The 19023-nt window shown below is 43.3% G+C and overlaps 2 protein-coding genes across 3 annotated transcripts in view; one reads left to right on the top strand and one right to left on the bottom strand.

Moving 5' to 3' along the window:
• Window positions 1–1648: 1648 nt before the first annotated feature.
• Window positions 1649–6214, bottom strand: rfc4 (replication factor C (activator 1) 4). Its single transcript, XM_066648064.1, has 11 exons — window positions 5939–6214; window positions 5610–5747; window positions 4805–4883; window positions 4482–4561; window positions 4075–4194; window positions 3839–3982; window positions 3014–3134; window positions 2749–2874; window positions 2580–2660; window positions 2365–2478; window positions 1649–2091 (listed from the first exon to the last, which is right to left on the bottom strand). The coding sequence occupies exons 2-11, from the start codon at window positions 5720–5722 to the stop codon at window positions 1996–1998; spliced, it is 1074 nt and encodes a 357-aa protein (XP_066504161.1). The 5' UTR covers window positions 5723–5747; window positions 5939–6214; the 3' UTR covers window positions 1649–1995.
• Window positions 6215–7432: 1218 nt separating this feature from the next.
• sos1 (son of sevenless homolog 1 (Drosophila)) overlaps window positions 7433–19023 on the top strand; it is a 39172-nt gene continuing 27581 nt past the window's right edge. For both annotated transcript variants that reach the window (XM_066647639.1, XM_066647638.1), the window contains exon 1: window positions 7433–8591. In XM_066647639.1, coding sequence (XP_066503736.1) covers window positions 8505–8591 — 87 coding nt within the window. In that variant the 5' untranslated portion in view covers window positions 7433–8504. The remainder of the gene's footprint in view (window positions 8592–19023) is intronic.

The following is a 19023-nucleotide window of genomic DNA, read 5'->3' as shown; positions in this document are numbered from 1 at the left end:
GAGCATAAATAAATAAATAACAATATAAACAAAATAAAGAGGTTTTCACCTCTGTGCTTTGCAGTGCAGTCTGGTTGGAATTACTCTCCAAGATTTATCCATATGAAATGTTTAACTTCAGTTTAAATTGACTATTAATCAACTACTGTTATATTAAACATTTTATGTTACCGAAAGAACACAAATTTTACAGGCCAACGCGTCTAAACGTTCTGGGGCTGCAGTATCAAAGTGTACTCACGTTTACTGAGTCATTATTTCTGCAATTACTTGGGCGTACAAACTTCATGAGTTATGACTACAATTCCCAGCAAGCTTTGCGTCGAAGCTTCCGGGCACTCTTCTATCGCTAGGAAACCCCGTACTCACCAGGACCGTTACTGTACTTTACTGCAAAATCCCTCCTCCGCCCGAAGTAGTTCTCAAATCCAGGTTTGGTAATTCATTAAACAATTAAAATAAAGTGGGATGAAACTTATTTTGTGGTCTGTTGATTTTTTTTTTTCTAACTTTGACCGAGTCTAGATTCACAAAGTGAGTCTAATCTTTTGATTGATTTTAAATTAGATATCGCTACATTAGTCAATTAAACCAACAGCCAAAGCATTAATCATTATTTATCTTGTGCTTTTCTTTTTAAATATTTTTTTCTCATAATAGCACTGTCCAACAATAACACTGTAGTTCAATTTAGATTAGAATTAATAATTTATAGTTTAGAAACACTTGTTCTTAAATTATTTTAATGTATTTCAGCCGGTTTCTTTTTTAACTTGATTTAACGGTGTTCTGACATCTTTGTAATAATTCAGTATATTCCCAGTAAACAAGGAACGTCCCTGGACGTTCAAAATAGGTCTAAAAGTAGTCTCCCAGTAAACATTTAGCCGTTGATTCAACGTTGAAATAACGCAGACTGCCGTCTAATCAACGTTCTCTTAAAGTTGAAAATGAAAGTTGAAAAGACGTCCAAACACAGACATTGAAAAGACGACTATTAGACGTATTTTGGACGTCCATTGATGTTATTAATTGGTCCCGAAATGAATTACTTGTATAAAACGTCTTTTGGACGTCCGCTGACGTTATCGACTGGTCACCACTTAACTAACTTATTAAGATGGAATTTGGACGTCCACTGACGTTTAACATATGTCCTTGACGGACAGACTACGTTTAGCCCTATTTTGAACGTCCAGGGACGTTCCTTGTTTACTGGGCTGTCCGTCAAGGACATATATTAAACATCAATGGACGTCCAAAATCCATCTTAATAAGTTAGTTAAGTGGTGACCAATCGATAATCGTTTTATACAAGTAATTTATTTCGGGACCAATTAATAGGAAAAGAGTCTGCGTGGGGAGGAAACCCACGCAGACACAGGGAGAACACACCACACTCCTCACAGACAGTCACCTGGAGCGGGACTCTAACACACAACCTCCAGGCCCCTGGAGCTGTGTGACTGCTGTACACCTATGACTAAATTTGAAGAACAGCCCATAGGCTGGAGGGAGAGATTGAGCCACTTTCCTTAATCAATGAAGTCCAATTATCTACATAAGTGATACAAGCTAATACTGCATTAATCCGTGGTTTGGGTGTCCAAGAGAGCACAACTGGCCTTGATTTTTCCAAGTATTCAGACAACATGGGTGTCTGTTCACCAATAAAGAAACTGGCAGTTCATGTTCTCCACCAAATGTGTGGAGCTGCTGGCAGCAGTTAAATGGGTAGCAGTGCCAGGGGTTTTATCATCTGGAATGGTCCATTTTAGTCTTTGGTATGTAGCCTTTCTCCTGTCTTCTCAAATAAAGAGACATCTTTTTGCTCTCAAAATGAACGTACATGTGAATATTAATCTAATATCACATTCACAGAAATTCCTGACACTGAGGGAATATACGAAAGATGAGAAAGTTTAATGACATTTTTTTCAGTAGGAAAAAAAAAAATCCAAAATGTTAAACGGTCCATTTTATAATCCAGTGTGCTTAGCTGCTCTGAGTGGCCTGCTGCATGATGACGGAGCAGAGGCTCAACAGCTGCAAGTATTCATCAGCACCGTCTGCCAAGCATTTATCAACCACCTAAAAACAAATGTAAAAAACATTTATCAGACATCTGATCTGGACATCACCGTTTTTGAGGCGTTAATCAAGTTGGAACATGAAGAGCAGGCAAGAACACCTGAGTAGTACCATTAGTAGGTATTCAATGGAAGCAGGAACAGCAGTGGAACTGCTTTCTCTGGCATAACAAATCTTTAATACATTTGAGAAGAGCTAGACTGGTGTTTGTGATCCATATCTAATCATCCAACTACTGTGGCTGAACACCATCATTTATACGCCACTACCTACCGCCATCTTCTCAGTGATAGCAGACTTCTGCTTGTCGTTCAGGTTCTCCTCAATGATGACATCATGGAGCTGATTCAGGATCTGTGTACCAGCGTAACCTTCATCTATCATATACTTTAAGAGGGGTGGCCACAAAAGAGAGGAGTAAAGTTATTAGTCAGTTAAGAATTAACAGGTGAAGGAGTTACACACGTAAATAACACTTCAGTACGTACCTTCACAGCAACTTCTAGCTTTTCAAATGTGCTTTTGTAACATGTTTGAAGCAGATTTTCAATCACTTTAGGAGGAATCACCTACAAAAACAAAGCGTTCGCAATTTCAAATGATACAAAGCGATATGATACAGAATGAACCAGCCGTAACGGCATTACGAAGACTCACCCCTCCAATCTCTATGACGATGCTTTCTGTGATCTCTTTCTCTGTGCTCAGTCTGGCTGCGCTCTGAAGAAGTGTTATAGCTTTGCGCAGATCACCCTCTGAGACTTTCACCAGTGCTTCAATGCCCTGCAAGAGAACAGACATCGGAATATGGAAGGAGAACTGTCCAGAATATCCTTTAAATTTGAATGTGCGACTGATACAGAGAGTTCACAAACAAACTGTGAGCCTGAATTCCAAGGTCTTTTGACCAGGGATGTTTTACCTCTTTGCTGTATTTGAGGCTTTCCTTCTCACAGATTTCTATAAGACGGTCGTGCTGAACGTTGTCGGCGAGTGGTTTAAAGCGGAACTTCGAACACCGGGATGTCAAAGGCTCGATAATTCTGAAAATGAAGAACTCATTATCACCTCTTGAACTCACAGCAGACCACATCTCGCACGTATATTTCTGAATAAACCTGAGATAAGTGTGAAGAGGTGGCACGGTGGTGTAGCAGGTAGTGGTGTAGCAGGTTAGTGTCGCAGTCACACAGCTCCAGGGGCCTGGAGGTTGTGGGTTCGATTCCCGCTCCAGGTGACTGTCTGTGAGGAATGTGGTGTGTTCTCCCAGTGTCCGCGTGGGTTTCCTCTGGGTGACTGTCTGTGAGGAGTGTGGTGTGTTCTCCCTGTGTCTGCGTGGGTTTCCTCCGGGTGACTGTCTGTGAGGAGTGTGGTGTGTTCCCCCTGTGTCTGTGTGGGTTTCCTCCGGGTGACTGTCTGTGAGGAGTGTGGTGTGTTCTCTCTGTGTCTGCGTGGGTTTCCTCCGGGTGACTGTCTGTGAGGAGTTGGTGTGTTCTCCCCGTGTCCGCGTGGGTTTCCTCCGGGTGCTCCGGTTTCCTCCCACAGTCCAAAAACACACAAAATTGTCCCTAGGGGTGAATGTGTGTGTGTCTGTGTTGCCCTGTGAAGGACTGGCGCCCCCTCCAGGGTGTATTCCTGCCTTGCGCCCAATGATTCCAGGTAGGCTCTGGACCCACCGTGACCCTGAACTGGATAAGGGTTACAGATAATGAATGAATAAGTGTGAAGAGCATAAAGGTCCCCTGACCTGCTGACGTAGTTGCAAATGAGACAGAAGCGTGTAGTGCGTGACTCTTTCTCCATGGTGCGCCTGAGAGCAGCCTGAGCCGCACCAGTCATGGAGTCTGCCTCGTCCAAGATGATGATTTTAAACGGAGGACATGACTTCCCACTGGAACAACAACGAAAACAAAACAGAAATGCAAATGAATATTAAGAATGTGATAAATCCAAGTCTGATTTAGACGTTTAAACTAAACTTACTCTGATCGTGTACCAGCCACTGTCAGCTGAGCAAAATTCTTCACCTTTTCCCTGATCACCTGAATCCCCCTTTCGTCTGAGGCATTCAGCTCCAGCACTCTCTGCCGGTACAGCTCAGGTCTGCAGGCAAAGTAGGGGATGGTCAGTGCTAACTTTACATTTACAATTATCCACACAGACTTACCACGCTATCATGCGGCAGAGGAAGTGAACTGTTATTCCACTGTTATTTACATTTGGAAATAGTTTTGAAACTGCATCCAAGACACTACACCCCTATGTGTTTATAGCTGCACCAAATTCATTGGGTAGTTTTCTGGAACTATCAGTAAACATTTAAAATGAACGTTGAAGTATAAAATGTAGTTTCTAAAGCACAAAAACAAATATGTCATTTTTTTTTTTACCCATAAAGCTCTCTTGCTGCAGCAAGAATAGTGGAGGTCTTTCCTGTTCCAGGAGGTCCATAAAAAAGCAGGTTAGGGAGCTATATTAAAGAAAATAAACAATATATACAGTACACAATTACTGACAAACATTATTTTTTAATTCAATCTACTTAATAATGAGTCTAATTCACATTATGTATTAGTGAATATTTTAGAAGACAAACAGCTGATTTTTGGCACTACAGTAAAATACATGACTTCACACAATAATAAAAGTGTCTATACTTAGAATTCCTTGGAAAATAAGAGAAGTATTTAACAGCATAAGTTAAAACACTCACATCAGCGCCCTCTAGTGACTTCTTCAATACAGCAACTACCTCCTCTTGAAAGGCAACTTCATCCACACACTTGGGTCTGCTGTTTTAAGAAAACATGTGCCCGTTATTTAGAAATGACACAAGAATGGAGACACAGGGGGTGTGATCGTCAGCCCCATTTCGCCCTGTTCTTCATCAGCCCACAGAGGACCACCAGAGAGCAGGTATTATAGGTTACTGGATCACTCTCAGCACCGCAGTGACCGCCATATAGTGGTTGTGTGTTAGTTTGTGTTGTACTGGTACAAGAGGATCAGACACAGCAGTGCTGCTGGAATATTTAAACCCTGCCCACTCACCTTCCACACAACTCCCTGTTTCGTCCACCTTATAAATATAAAATGAATGCTTTTTGCAAAGTCAGCCCACGTGTTGTGCTGGACATCCTCTAGTCACAGATCACTGTTGGCTGAATATTTTTGGTTAGTGGATTATATTCTCAGTCCAGCAGTGACAGCAAAACTGATGTGTCTAACCCACTCATGTCAATGCAACACACGTTTACACACGACCACCATGTCAGTGTCAATGCAGCACTAAGTGTAATCCACCGGCAAAATCATACATGCTGCGTGGGAGTCCTGAGCTTTGAAAACCAGAGTGAATGAGGGCTAACTTTGTATGCAGATCCTCAGATGGACTAGTCTGTACATGTAGACCTTCAAAGTGCACGTATATAGTAAGTAGAACTGAAAAAAAAAAAACAGGACAATGATGGTACACACGTCACTTTAATGTATTTGTAATGAGAGAATAGCTTGCTTACTATTTCTCCACCCATGGCAGTGGTTTCTGTCTCTTCTCTCCACTGCTCCCAGCTGAGGCTTTATCTTTCTGGGGTTTAACACTTTGTGTTGATCCTTTCAAAAAAGCCTGCATGGTTTCTTCTCAACAGAACCAACAACTTAGAAACACAACAATACACAGCAGTATGAGTTAGGGGTACAACAACGGGCAGTGAACAGTAGAAAGACTGCCGTCTGTTATTCTGCAGCAGCAGCATCAACACAATATCAGACTAATAAGCTCCTTTCCCGCTTTTTGCTAGGACTAAATCAACAGTATAAGCCACCGTTTAAACAAAAATACATTTACCGTGCCCCACATTCAGCAAAACAACGCCGCGGTAGCCTGTTTCTGTAGTTTTTAACCTGTATCTTTTCCGAAACTCAATAAACAAGCGTCAGTTTCCCGCCAGGCGCGCAAATGACGTCAACACCGCGACGTCACTTTGGCAGGGACAGGTTCCGAGTTGTTTACGCATCTGGCCTCTCGGGTTTCTCTCCCTTTGGTATTTATTAATTTGCTTCACTGCGGATGAAGGGACTGACGGACACGCTAGTGCTTATCTGCCTGGTATGAGGACAGACAGCGGAGCAAATATCACTGGCTGCTGTTTTTGTCCAATTATTTAAGCAGTAGTTTGGTTACGTATTAATCCGCGCACTACCGCACTTCACAGTGCGCCAAAACAAGTGCACTACAGTTAAAAGTTCCTTCGTTGGTGCAGTGAGTGTAGTACAGCAGTGTACAGTGTGGGACACAGCCTTTTATTTAATAATCTCCGTATTATTTCTTATTTTATCAAAACTTTATCTAGACATCTTCAGTTCTTTTTTAATATTTGCGAAGTACGCCGACCATTTTTAATGTATTTAATTTAATATTTTGAATATGGACATTAATATTTACATTATTTCAAATGATAGCTTCCCAATGTATTGATTTATTATATCTATTGATTATTGTTATGTAATTTTGCTAAATAACGATTTGTAACGTTGTATATATGATTTATTTTTCTCAAGATATTGGCCTGTTCTCTTAAAGAATATATTTAATATCTCAAAATCAATGGGTTGACTTCACTATCTGAGAAATGTTTACTTACAAAAATCTGACACGTTAAAGCTCTGTAAAAAAAAACAAACCAAAACCTGTGATATCAGTTTCTACAAATGCTACTGTAGAAGTGTGATTTCTGTCACTATCTTAGCAAAACCATGTTACTTGGTAAACTAGATTAGACATTTGAAGACGATTGTTAAAGGCTTCCTATGTCTTATTTGTCTTATTTTCAGCAGAGCCATGTAAACATGGGTTGTTCCTCGTAGCCCTATTTATTAGTTACCAATCATTAATCCTGACTGAAATCATTAGGAAAACTGCAGGGTCCATGCTCCTATAATGTGTGTCACTGGAAAGAAATGATGAATGAAGAAAGTGTATGTGCCGTTTGACTGTGAATACATTTCCGTATAAACACTAATTAAACATACATACAATATCAAATATATTACATTCATAACATCAAATAAAATATGGAACAATAACAATAAAAACGTTTACAATGATATTCAAAGGAAATATTCATGTCAGTTTAAATTATTTTCAGGATCTACATTTCTCTGCCAGTTAATCTGTGGGTGCTGTTAAATATCACACATTTTATTTTTTGCTGAAAATAAGTGTTTACAGCTTCAAAACAAACACTCCTTTGCCTTTGGGGGAGGGGGTCGCTCTCTTTCTCGGCAATCCTCCCTCATTCTCTCTCTCTCTCTCACACTCTCTCTCTCTCTCTCTCATTTTTTCGACCATCTATTGGCTGAGCCTGTGACCTCTTCGGCGTCGCGGATCTCCTCGGGGTTTAGTGGAGTGTATAGTTTTATGAGGCTGGGAGCGGACAGAAGGCACCGAGTTCAGCGTTTCGTGGTCTGTTTTGAAATGTTGGAGGTTTCCCTGCACTTAACCGGTCCGTGTGAACGGAGCCAGGCGCGGAGAACCGCTCCGTTTTGACCGAGTTTGTTTAACAGTTAACGGGAGTGAGAGAGAGACAGGCTCCGCTTTCTTCTGCAACAGCTGACAAATAAACACGAAATATACCCGAGCTGCTTTTAACCTGAAACAGACCTCCAACCGTGTCCTCGAGCTCATGCTCCGGCCCCGGGGCTGTGTCTGCGGTTAAGAGAATAAACTCTCCCCGTCTGAGCGAACACACCGCGGATACATGCACGGTTAGCCACCCTCTGAATATATCCGCAGCAGACTGAAATGGACGAGCGTGCGCCGACCTGGAGCCTCTTTTTGTACTAACCTGGCAGCAACCGTTCTTTTGAGGAGAAGCAAGTCTTTCTAATTAATTCTGTGGTGCAGCATTTCACTGAAACGTATTGTAGCATAAAACCCACTGCTTAGCTTAGCCTAGCATACCCAGCCGAACCGTTTATTATTATTGTTGTTAGCTTAGCTGAGCTAGCATCACCCTCTTCTGTAAAAGTGGGACCGAGGCTGGACCAGACAACAATTTGTTTTTGCTCTAGTTGATTTTAAAGCCTCGAACAACGCGTTTGGATATTTTTTTGAAGCTCTCAGAGACCTTAAAGTGAATTTCTGGTATTTGATTTTGACCTCCGCTCGGAAGCTTTAACGTCCTCTTGAACGTTAGTAACTTTGAGTTAACGTCTCCACAGTTAAGTTTAACGGTCTCCAGCGATGCGATGGTTGCTCTAAGTTGGTGTATTTTGCTGTCGGTCCGCTCGCCCAGGCTCTTTCCCGGCCCCGGGGCTGTTTATGGCCCCGTTTCTGCCCTTGTGGTGTGACACACGGATCACCGGAGACAGAGAGGGCTTCAGCGCAGCAGCTCGGACCGAGGCCCGGAGTCATGCAAGCGGCCCAATTCCAGTACGATTTCTTCAGCGAGGAGAACGCGCCCAAATGGAAGGGACTACTGGTACCGTCACTGAACAAGGTGAGAGACCCTGGGGGCCACTGTCAAATCTCATAAACACTTACGCTGAACAGCTTTGGCTGTTATTAGTTCCCTCTTTTTCCGAACCTGTGGCCTTTTTAGGTTTTAAAACCTGGTTCCTCATGTTTTAAATAACACTCATTCTGAATTCTTAAATTATCCCAAATTTTAGGACTGAGTAACATCTGCGTTAAATGTTTTTAAACCATTTCGTCCCACAGTATTGTATCTCCATTAGTTCATGATTAATTTATGAAGAGTGTTTGAACCCGGACAGCTTTTTTTAATTATTGCCTGATACAGAGCAGCCAATAAGAACAAGGTTTATTTACATGTGCTCATTAAGGCACAAAAAGCCTGTTCATTTCTGAGGTATAAGGAGAGCATTTAAAAGTGAATAACGATTGTTTCTACTATCTCCAATCCCACTTTGTAAGAGCCCCTCATGAAGATGTAATACAGGTACAGTGTAGGACATCAGGTTTTTGGCTTTATCTGTTTTCACATTGTTTTAGACAGCTGCACTTTGCAGAAGATAGTCTGTGAGACTTGGGCTTACGTTTTCTGGCTAAATTGAGAAAACCTGCTTTGTGGTACACCCCTTAGTTGGATAGTAAACACCAAGCCAGTCTAAATCTCCTAGTATTATGCCATTTCTGAGCAGGAAGTGCATGAAATATTCCTCAACGTTCCTCCTTGTCTCGTTCTAGTCTCTTGTACCGTATTGAAATGAGGGAAAGTCAAGCTGGGCCTGTTGAAATCATGTGTCTTATATTTGACTAAAAAACCCAGAAATGAAAACCCAGATAATGGATTAAAGGATTAGTCTATGCTCTAATGCTAAACCAAGTAGATGTATTTCCAGTTTTAACATTATGTCAATGTTCTTATTGACATATAGAGATAAAAAAAAACAATTTCAGCTTTTGGGATTCTCCAATGTTCACATGATGGCATCACGAATGCAGAAACAACACGTAAAGTTGAAGCCTATGAACCGTATCGGTTTTGATAGACACCTAATGACAATAATGGAAGGCGGTTTATGGGTTTTGTGAGGCAGCGGGAGCTTCACTGTGGGACATCGCGGTGTTATCTTTTGTGTGACTGCAGCTTGTGGTCCACTGTGGAGGAGGACAGGCTCACACTCACAGAATGTTTCTTGGCCAAAAACTCAGACTCTTTCTCCTCCATCTTCTGTCACTTTGAATCCATAGCAACTGCTGGGCCAGGATTGATAGCAGCTAGTTTTCAGTTAAACACGAACTGTTTTCTTTTATTTAGTTCGTACGTACGTCCCTGTCTAGTCACTCTCCTCTGATTTGGCGTTTGAAAAAGATGGGGCGCTAATCTTTTCCAACTCCTGAATACAGTAATTATATTAAATGCAGTGACACTTTTTCACTCCTATCATATTCCGTAACTGCTTCATCGTATTCAAAGAGTTTACAGCATGATAATCCGAGATGGTTTTTTAAATTTACTGTATTTTGGGATGGCTCACATTAATGCTGTATATGGTTTTGTCACATCCTACAGCATGCAAACCATCGTCCCAGTCTTTGGTCTCTGCATACCAGCCGTTGTGGTGATTTACTTAGTGGTTCCCTTGACGTTGGTGACAATTATAGGTGTGACAAACAGCTAAGTAGTTTTGCCATAAATTACATATTAACCCTAGACTCCTGTAAACAATCTTGGCGAATGGTATTGCTATTTAAAATATGAATTGGCTTTGACAGAAGACTAAAACGTGGCCTTTTGGTGCCAGCTTGAGCAGTGATGAAGTTGGAAAACAATAGGGTATAGCTTTGCCTGTTTTCTAAATGTAATTACAATGTAAATTGTTCGCTGACGTGTAACATGGGAATAGGGCTTTTTGTCATTGCTACTCTGGCTCAGCACTGCAGAAACTGCACTATGAAAGTTTCGGAATTGAAAACCACACACTCTCCGCTTATTTTAGCACAGTGCTCTAAAAATAAATTACACTAGGGAGAGGCCCATGAGCAAAAAAAAAAAAAAACGCATCGTCGTACCTAGTGTTCCTTTCATTTTCTTATTCTCATACTTCTCTTTTTTCTGATTCCTGTTCATATGAGTCTGTGTAGGCAGCAAACGTCTTACATCAGTTCTCTGAATTTTCATGGGCACTGCAAGCGGTTATACACGATCACTCTTTTAAATTTATGTTAAATCAACAGTATTTGTATTGTTTTTTTGAATGCCATTCATTCTGACATTCTGCAGGATGCTCAGGGTGTGATATGGTGTTTATCGTTTTACTAAAAGAAGGAGAAATTACTTATAAAACTATCATGGTGTTTACATTAAAGTAAAGGGGAAGAGTGCCGACAGATACCGAGGAGCCAAGCGGCTCGCAGCCTCGGCAGTCGCTGAGGCAAAAACTCGGGTGTGGGAGGAGTTCGGTGAGAACATGGAAAACGACTTTCGGTCGGCTCCGAGAAGTTTCTGGCAAACCGTCAGGCGACTCAGGAGGGGAAAGCAGTTTTCCACCAACACTGTATATGGTGGGGGTGGGGAACTGTTGACCTCGACTGGGGACGTCACCAGACGGTGGAAGGAATACTTCGAGGATCTTCTCAATCCCACCGGCACGTCTTCCGCAGAGGAAGCAGAGCTTGGGGACCCCGGGGGGGGCTCGTCTATCACTGGGGCTGAAGTGGCCAAGGTGGTAGGGAAACTCCTTGGTGGTAGGGCCCCGGGGGTGGATGAGGTTCACCCCGGGTTCCTCAAGGCTCTGGATGTTGTGGGGCTGTCCTGGTTGACACGTCTTTGCAACATCGCGTGGACATCGGGGGCAGTGCCTCTGGACTGGCAGACTGGGGTGGTGGTTCCCCTTTTTAAAAAGGGGGATCGGAGGGTGTGTTCCAACTATAGGGGGATCACACTCCTCAGCCTCCCCGGTAAGGTCTATGCGGGGGTACTGGAGAAGAGAGTCCGACCGATAGTTGAACCTCGGATCCAGGAGGAACAATGCGGATTCCGCCCCGGTCGTGGAACACAGGACCAGCTCTTTACCCTCGCTAGGATCCTGGAGGGTGCATGGGAGTTTGCTCAACCAGTCTACATGTGTTTTGTGGATCTGGAGAAGGCATTCGACCGTGTCCCTCGGGGTATTCTGTGGGGGGTGCTCAGGGAGTATGGGGTACTGGGCTCTTTGTTACGAGCTATCCAGTCCCTGTACAAACAGAGCAGGAGTCTGGTTCGTATGGCTGGCAGTAAGTCCGACTGGTTTCCAGTCGGAGTTGGACTCCGTCAGGGCTGCCCGTTGTCACCGGTTCTGTTCACAATTTTTATGGACAGAATTTCTCGGCGTAGCCAAGTGGCGGAGGGTGTCCGGTTTGGTGGTCTCAGGATCCCATGTCTGCTTTTTGCAGATGATGTGGTCTTGTTGGCTTCATCGAGCCGGGACCTCCAGCTCTTGCTGGACCAGTTTGCAGCCGAGTGTGAAGCGGTAGGGATGAGGATCAGTACCTCCAAGTCCGAGTCCATGGTACTCAGTCGGAAAAGGGTGGAGTGCTCTCTCCAGGTTGGAAGTGAGATCCTGCCTCAAGTGGAGGAGTTTAAATACCTCGGGGTCTTGTTCACGAGTGAGGGAAAGATGGAGCGTGAGATTGACAGGCGGATCGGTGCAGCGTCAGCAGTAATGCGGGCTCTGTACCGGTCCGTTGTGGTGAAGAAAGAGCTGAGCAGAAAAGCAAAGCTCTCGATTTACCGGTCAATCTACGTCCCAACCCTCACCTATGGTCACGAGCTTTGGGTAGTGACCGAAAGAACGAGATCGCGGGTACAAGCGGCTGAAATGAGTTTTCTCCGCAGGATGTCTGGACTCTCCCTTAGAGACAGGGTTAGGAGCTCGGACATCCGGGAGAGACTCGGAGTGGAGCCGCTGCTCCTCCACGTCGAGAGGAGCCAGTTGAGATGGTTCGGGCATCTGGTTCGGATGCCTCCTGGACGCCTTCCTGGAGAGGTGTTCCGGGCATGTCCAACGGGGAGGAGGCCCCGGGGCAGACCAAGAACACGCTGGAGAGACTATATGTCTCGACTGGCCTGGGAACGCCTCGGTATACCCCCGGAGGAGCTGGCGTCGGTGGCTGGGGAGAGGGAGGTCTGGGTTTCTTTGCTCCGACTGCTTCCCCCGCGACCCGGATCCGGATAAGCGGTGGATAATGGATGGATGGATGGGAAGAGCCGAAGACTGAAAGGCTACGTTAGCTGATTAATCGAATAATGGTGAGTAGAATATTAATTGCATAGGTTTGAGACCTGGAGGCTCCTTTCTGTGGCCAGCTAGAGACTCCAGGCTGGAAAGACTCCACTGCACGGCTGGTCTAAGAACTGAAACATTTAAACCGAGGCAGTCAAGTTGGGCGTCGCTTTGTCCTGTGTGTTTGGAGGGCTTTCTCTGCCCTGTTGTTTCTGCAGTCTCAGGGGCTGTTTGTGGTTTCGCTGTGAGAGGCCATAATGCTGGCATGTGGTCTAGGCTGGGCTCTCCCCATCAGGCAAGATGCTGCTAAACCAGACTGTGCTCTGAAGCCATGGCCCTTCTCACAGATGTGAGTGCAGAGCGCTGCTGTAACAGCTGAAAGCAGGGTGTGATTCTGAGAAGGCTTAAGATCACGCTTTCAGCCGCAGTGTGCTGCTAAAGTAACTCCACCTTTATAAACACGAATCCATAGGGGTGTGTGTGTGTGTGTGTGTGTGTGGCAGTTTTGAATAGTACTTTTCCACTAACTCATCTGCATTAGTTTCATCAGCCACTTATCAGTGTATTGATTGTTGACCGCTATTGCTACATTCAGTTGACATTTATTGTACAAAGCCTTTGTTTGTGTGTACTCTCAGCATGCACGGTGTCTGTATTCCAGATGATAGTTCTGTAGTTGTTTAATTAATCATCTTCCCAACAATATTTTATAAAATGTATACTATATAATTTTATAAAAATACCTATATATTTGTGCTCATCTATGGGATGTCCTCACAGTGCTGTGCATCAAAATTCCTGCTGTAGAACCTGGACAAAATAGTGGTCAGTCTTTTAACTTAGAGGTGTTTGTATTCAGTACAGTGCATCATTTTTGTGCTTTAAAAAGGGCTTGTAAACACCACATTTCTAGCTGTTTAGCTTATTTCGCCCTAATGCATACAATAAAAATGTGCCCCAGCTTGAATGATAAACCCAACTATTCATATACCACATATTTATTGGGATTTCTTTTTTTAATTAAAGCATTGATTAAAAATTTTGGTAATTAATGGTGTACTGCTGAACAATATAAAAAATTGATGTGCACAAAAGTGTTATTTTTCCCCACAAGTAGGTCTCCTATAGCTCAGAGAGAAGAGAATTTTTAAACACTTCAAACCATGCTAAGCTGTCATTTTGAAACAGTCATTTCAGATTAAAGGCATGGTGATTTTGTAGTAGAGTATGATATGAGACCCATACAGGCTCCTGTTCTACATTATTGTCCAGTCCTGCAGCTACCGAGGTGCCATGGTGGCCCACAGGAATGCCAGAAATGAAGTGGTGGGCATGGGGTTTAAGCCGTCTTCACCATCATCTGGTTTGTTTATTGAGATCAGAAACGCATAACGGGAAAGGGTAGAAGGAAAGGGGGTAAAAACAGATGGTGGTGAAGTGGAAGAAAGTTTCACATCTTGCATGTGGTGTTTTTCACTTTCATTTTTAACAGTGTATTCCCAGTGTATGTCTGCTGCAGTTGAATGTCTGGAGAGCTCTGGCTTGGATCAGGGGGTTATTTGATTAAAGATTTCTCACCAAAGTGAGCATTGTCCTGTAGAAATGTGAAGCTTATCAACACATGTCTTTGACCTTTTTCAGTTTCTAAAAAATGTTTCAGTCTGAAGATGTCTTGAGTCTATAAAAGCCCAGGTATAGACAGTCGAGGCCACGGGTTTATATAACCTTTACCTAAGACTTTCAAACTCAAGTATTTCACAGGTCCACGCATTTTAAGTCATCATATGCTTTGTGTGTTAATTAAATTAGCATCTGTACTCTAGTCTCTTGGCACTTGTTTTGCACGGACATCTTGAGAGAATAATTTCCATCCACTCATCCATTATCTGTAACCCTTATCCAGTTCAGGGCCGAGGTGGGTCCAGAGCCTACCTGGAATCATTGGGCACAAGGCAGGAATACACCCTGGAGGGGGCACCAGTCCTTCACAGGGCAACACACACACACACATTCACTCACACACTCACACCTACAGACACTTTTGAGTTGCCAGTCCACCTACCAACGCGTGTTTTTGGACTGTGGGAGGAAACCGGGGCATCCGGAGGAAACCCACGCAGACACAGGGAGAACACACCACATTCCTCACAGACAGTCACCCGGAGGAAACCCACGCACACACAGTGAGAACACACCACACTCCTCACAGACAGTCACCCGGAGGAAACCCACACAGACACAGGGAGAACACACCACACTCCTCACAGACAGTCACCCGGAGGAAACCTACGCAGACACAGGGAGAACACACCACATTCCTCACAGACAGTCACCTGGAGGAAACCCACGCAGACACAGGGAGAACACACCACACTCCTCACAGACAGTCACCCGGAGGAAACCCACGCAGACACGGGGAGAACACAGCACATTCCTCACAGACAGTCACCCAGAGGGGGAATCGAGCCCACAACCTCCAGGTCCCTGGAGCTGTGTGACTGCGACACCTACCTGCTGCACCACCGTACTGCCCGAGAGAATAATTTCTTTTATTCATTCATTAATTAAGTAAGTAACTGCATATCCAGTTCAGGGAAATAGTGGTGGCTCCTGAGCCTATCCGGAATCACAGGGTGCAAGGCGGGAACACACCCTGGAGGGCGGGTGACACACATTCACTCACACGTATGGACACTTTGGAGTAGCCAGTTGACATACACGTGTTTTTGGACCTTGGGAGGAAACAGGAACACACAAAACTTACAGACAGTCACCTGGCGCATGGCTCAAATCCACAACCCTAGGACCCTGGAGCTGTGTGACAGCGGCACCGCCCGTTCCACCACTGAGCCGTCCTTTATACACGTCATTTTTTTATTTATCACATAAGATTTTTCAATAGATCAAGTGTTGATTAAACTGTGATTTTGTTGGTGGCTTGACCAAGTGCTTTACTTTGATCAAACATATTGGGTTTGTTTAGCATGGGAGATTATGAAGCATAGCAAGGAATACGACAATTTTATTGCGATACATTGTAATAAAATGCCTTTTGGAGGGTTTCTTGGATGTAGTGAATACTTAACAAACACCTGCCTCATTAAAAGTGTAGTTCTGTTTTGTTTAACTGGGAAATCCTACTTTGTAAAAATGCCTTGGCGACCTCAGCACGTGCTTTATGGGAAACTTCAGACAAGATCCCAGCACGAGATGCCCGTTTTTGATCCCCCGCCATGCTCCAGACGAGCAAAATGTGGAAACACACCCTCACTTCGCCTGTCAATTTTGGCATTGACTTGCATGGTTCAAACACTGCTCCACTGGCTGGGAATGTGCTGGCGTGGTGAGTTGGACAAAGCCCACATGCTCTGAAAAGCACCGTGCTGTCAGGGTTGCAACACCAGCCTGGCAGGCCTCCCTTTACTCCTGCTATGCGACACAGCCACAGCAGGCTTTCAGCCTTGTTTGCTTTTAAAAATTAATTCAAATGCTTGAGACTTCTGTGGCATTGTGAACACTGCCAGAATCTGCTTAGTAATTCACTAACTACTTTCTCATGTGATGAGTGAAAGGCTTGTTAACACAAAACGCAGAAGGTCATTGATTCTGTTTAAGAGTAAGATGCTTTTTTTTGGCTTAACCCTATTAACAGTGCAGTGTCAGTGATCCCTTAATAAATGACAACAAATCTACATAAGCACTTCTTCATTATTGTCTGAGAGTCACTCCAGACGTTCTCACGGTGTGCCAGGCTGGCACTTGTCCTACTAACCTACACTACTCTCGTTTCCCTCATTGTTGGTGATTTCAATAGGTGTAGCCTGCTAAACCTGCATTAGAGCATTGTCATGCTAAGCTAGCTGCCTCATGTGCCCTTGGAGCTGTGTTGTGTTAGCATGTGGCTGCATGCAGGACAGCGCTGGCTGCGGTTCCTGAGAACGGAATGCCTCGCATAGTTTTGGGTTAGCCTAGCATGCACAAACCCAGCGCCTTGCTACCACGCCTACTTACAGCGGTTAGTGAGACTGACACCTCTGCCACGAGAGACAGTGTATTTAATGCCCTGAAATGGGACAGTTTTTAAACATGGAGTAGACGTATTTAAAAGCAAGGAATAACTGCAGTTTCTGGCTCTGCATTTTTGTAATCGATGGTAGATAATATCAATGAAACGGATCAGTACCCTAATGTCTTAACACTGCCCTACATCCAGCAAGATGGGTTTTGTTTGTTTGCCGCACTGTGCTGCACTAAGACCCCAACACTGTATTTGTGTAACACAGATATACAATATATAGACAGCTATGACATAAGCCAATGTTGCATTGATTTTTAACAATTTTCTTCAAAATGCACTGCACTGTTCTAGGGGAACTATCAGATTTCAGTTCTATACAGTGGTTTTGATGGGAAGCAGACATCCAAAATTTCAATACCTCTGAAAGTATGCTTCCTAATTTCCAAAATAGATTTACAATTAATTTATTTCTGGTTTTAGACTATGATTTATTAATATAAATACATATATGCCATAAAAACGCCTTGTTTTCATCACTGCTGTGATAAAGATCAACCTACTTTTTTCTCTCTAACTGCTCAGAATGACTTTATTCCTCTTTTTACACTGATTTTACTCTTTGTTTTAACCCTTTACTGTTAAATTAATCTTTAAATTCTTGATTGCTATGAACATATCAAATGGTGAAGTTGATGCTCAGAAAAAGTAACCCATTACAGTATAGCTGGGTCATATTATAATGAGGGTTTAGGGGAAGCCTATGATTTGTTAGAATATTAACACAGTGGTAATAGTTTTGATCACGGTGCTCATTTGATGATATCTCTGCTGAAGAGTCTTGACGCCTTGTGTATAAGGCAGAATCACCGTGTCTGTACGCTATTTGTTATACGGCCTTACTTCATTCCACTTGTTAAATGTAATTACGTGGCCTCACCTATGAAATAACATTTGATTTAAGAGCTTTCTGTCAGCTGATTGTTGGGGGGTTTCCAAGCAGCAATTACCCAATGGCCAACTAAGCGGGATTTCTTTTCATCGAGAGACTGACAGCTATGCTGGTAAATTTAGACAGCGGCTGACAGTAACATGGCCTTCTGGGAACCATCTACTGAGAGTTGGGTTTAAACATCGAGAGCAAGTGCCTGTTGTCATTGTCTGATGTGTTTGGTTAACGTTGTGTGTAGTTTAGTATTCTGTATATCTTTTAGTATCAAGATATATTTAGTATATCTTTTATTTTGATGATTTATAAGACTTATAAATTGTCAATGAAGAGAGAAAATAAAACCACACACACACACACATATGAGTGTGTTGGTCAAGTGCAGTTGACCAATTAAAATGAACTGATAATCACTTTTAATCGCATTGTCCCTTCTTAAGACCGAAACTTTTATAATGGATGTTTAAATGGAAATAAAAGAATGAGTTTAATTCTTTATAGTAGTAGTGTCTATTGATTTTAAAAAACATAATCACAAATAAAGTTAAAGTATTAATGTTTTATTTTTCCGAGGTAGTTAAATGTGTAATGTTCAAGAGAAGACAGTGATTTAAAGCAAAATAAAATGTAATTTACTTTCTAAATTCAAAGGTAGCAATGCAGTGTTGAATTTGCTGATTACAACTTCAAATATGCGGGTGGGACGGTGGCGCAGCAGGTAGTGTCGCAATCACACAGCTCCAGGGGCCTGGAGGTTGTGGGTTGTCTGTGAGGAGTGTGGTGTGTTCTCCCTGTGTCTGCGTTGGTTTCCTCCAGGTGACTGTCTGTGAGGAGTGCGGTGTGTTCTCCCTGTGTCTGCGTGGGTTTCCTCCGGGTGACTGTCTGTGAGGAGTGTGGTGTGTTCTCCCTGTGTCTGCGTGGGTTTCCTCCCGCAGTCCAAAAACACACGTTGGTAGGTGGATTGGTGACTCAAAAGTGTCCGTAGGTGTGAGTGTGTGAGTGAATGTGTATCTGTGTGTGTGTGTTGCCCTGTGAAGGACTGGCGCCCCCTCCAGGGTGTATTCCCGCCTTGCGCCCAATGATTCCAGGTAGGCTCTGGACCCACTGTGACCCTGAACTGGATAAGCGCTTACAGATAATGAATGAGTAAATTTCAAATATGTTACTAGAGTGAATTATGGGAGGAAATTTTGTCCAAACTTGGTAAAATTATTAATTTGCATTATAACATTTTTTT

Source organism: Hoplias malabaricus, chromosome 16 (genome assembly GCF_029633855.1).
Source record: "Hoplias malabaricus isolate fHopMal1 chromosome 16, fHopMal1.hap1, whole genome shotgun sequence".
Lineage (NCBI taxonomy): Eukaryota > Metazoa > Chordata > Actinopteri > Characiformes > Erythrinidae > Hoplias > Hoplias malabaricus.
This window is presented reverse-complemented; position numbering and strand designations above follow the sequence as displayed.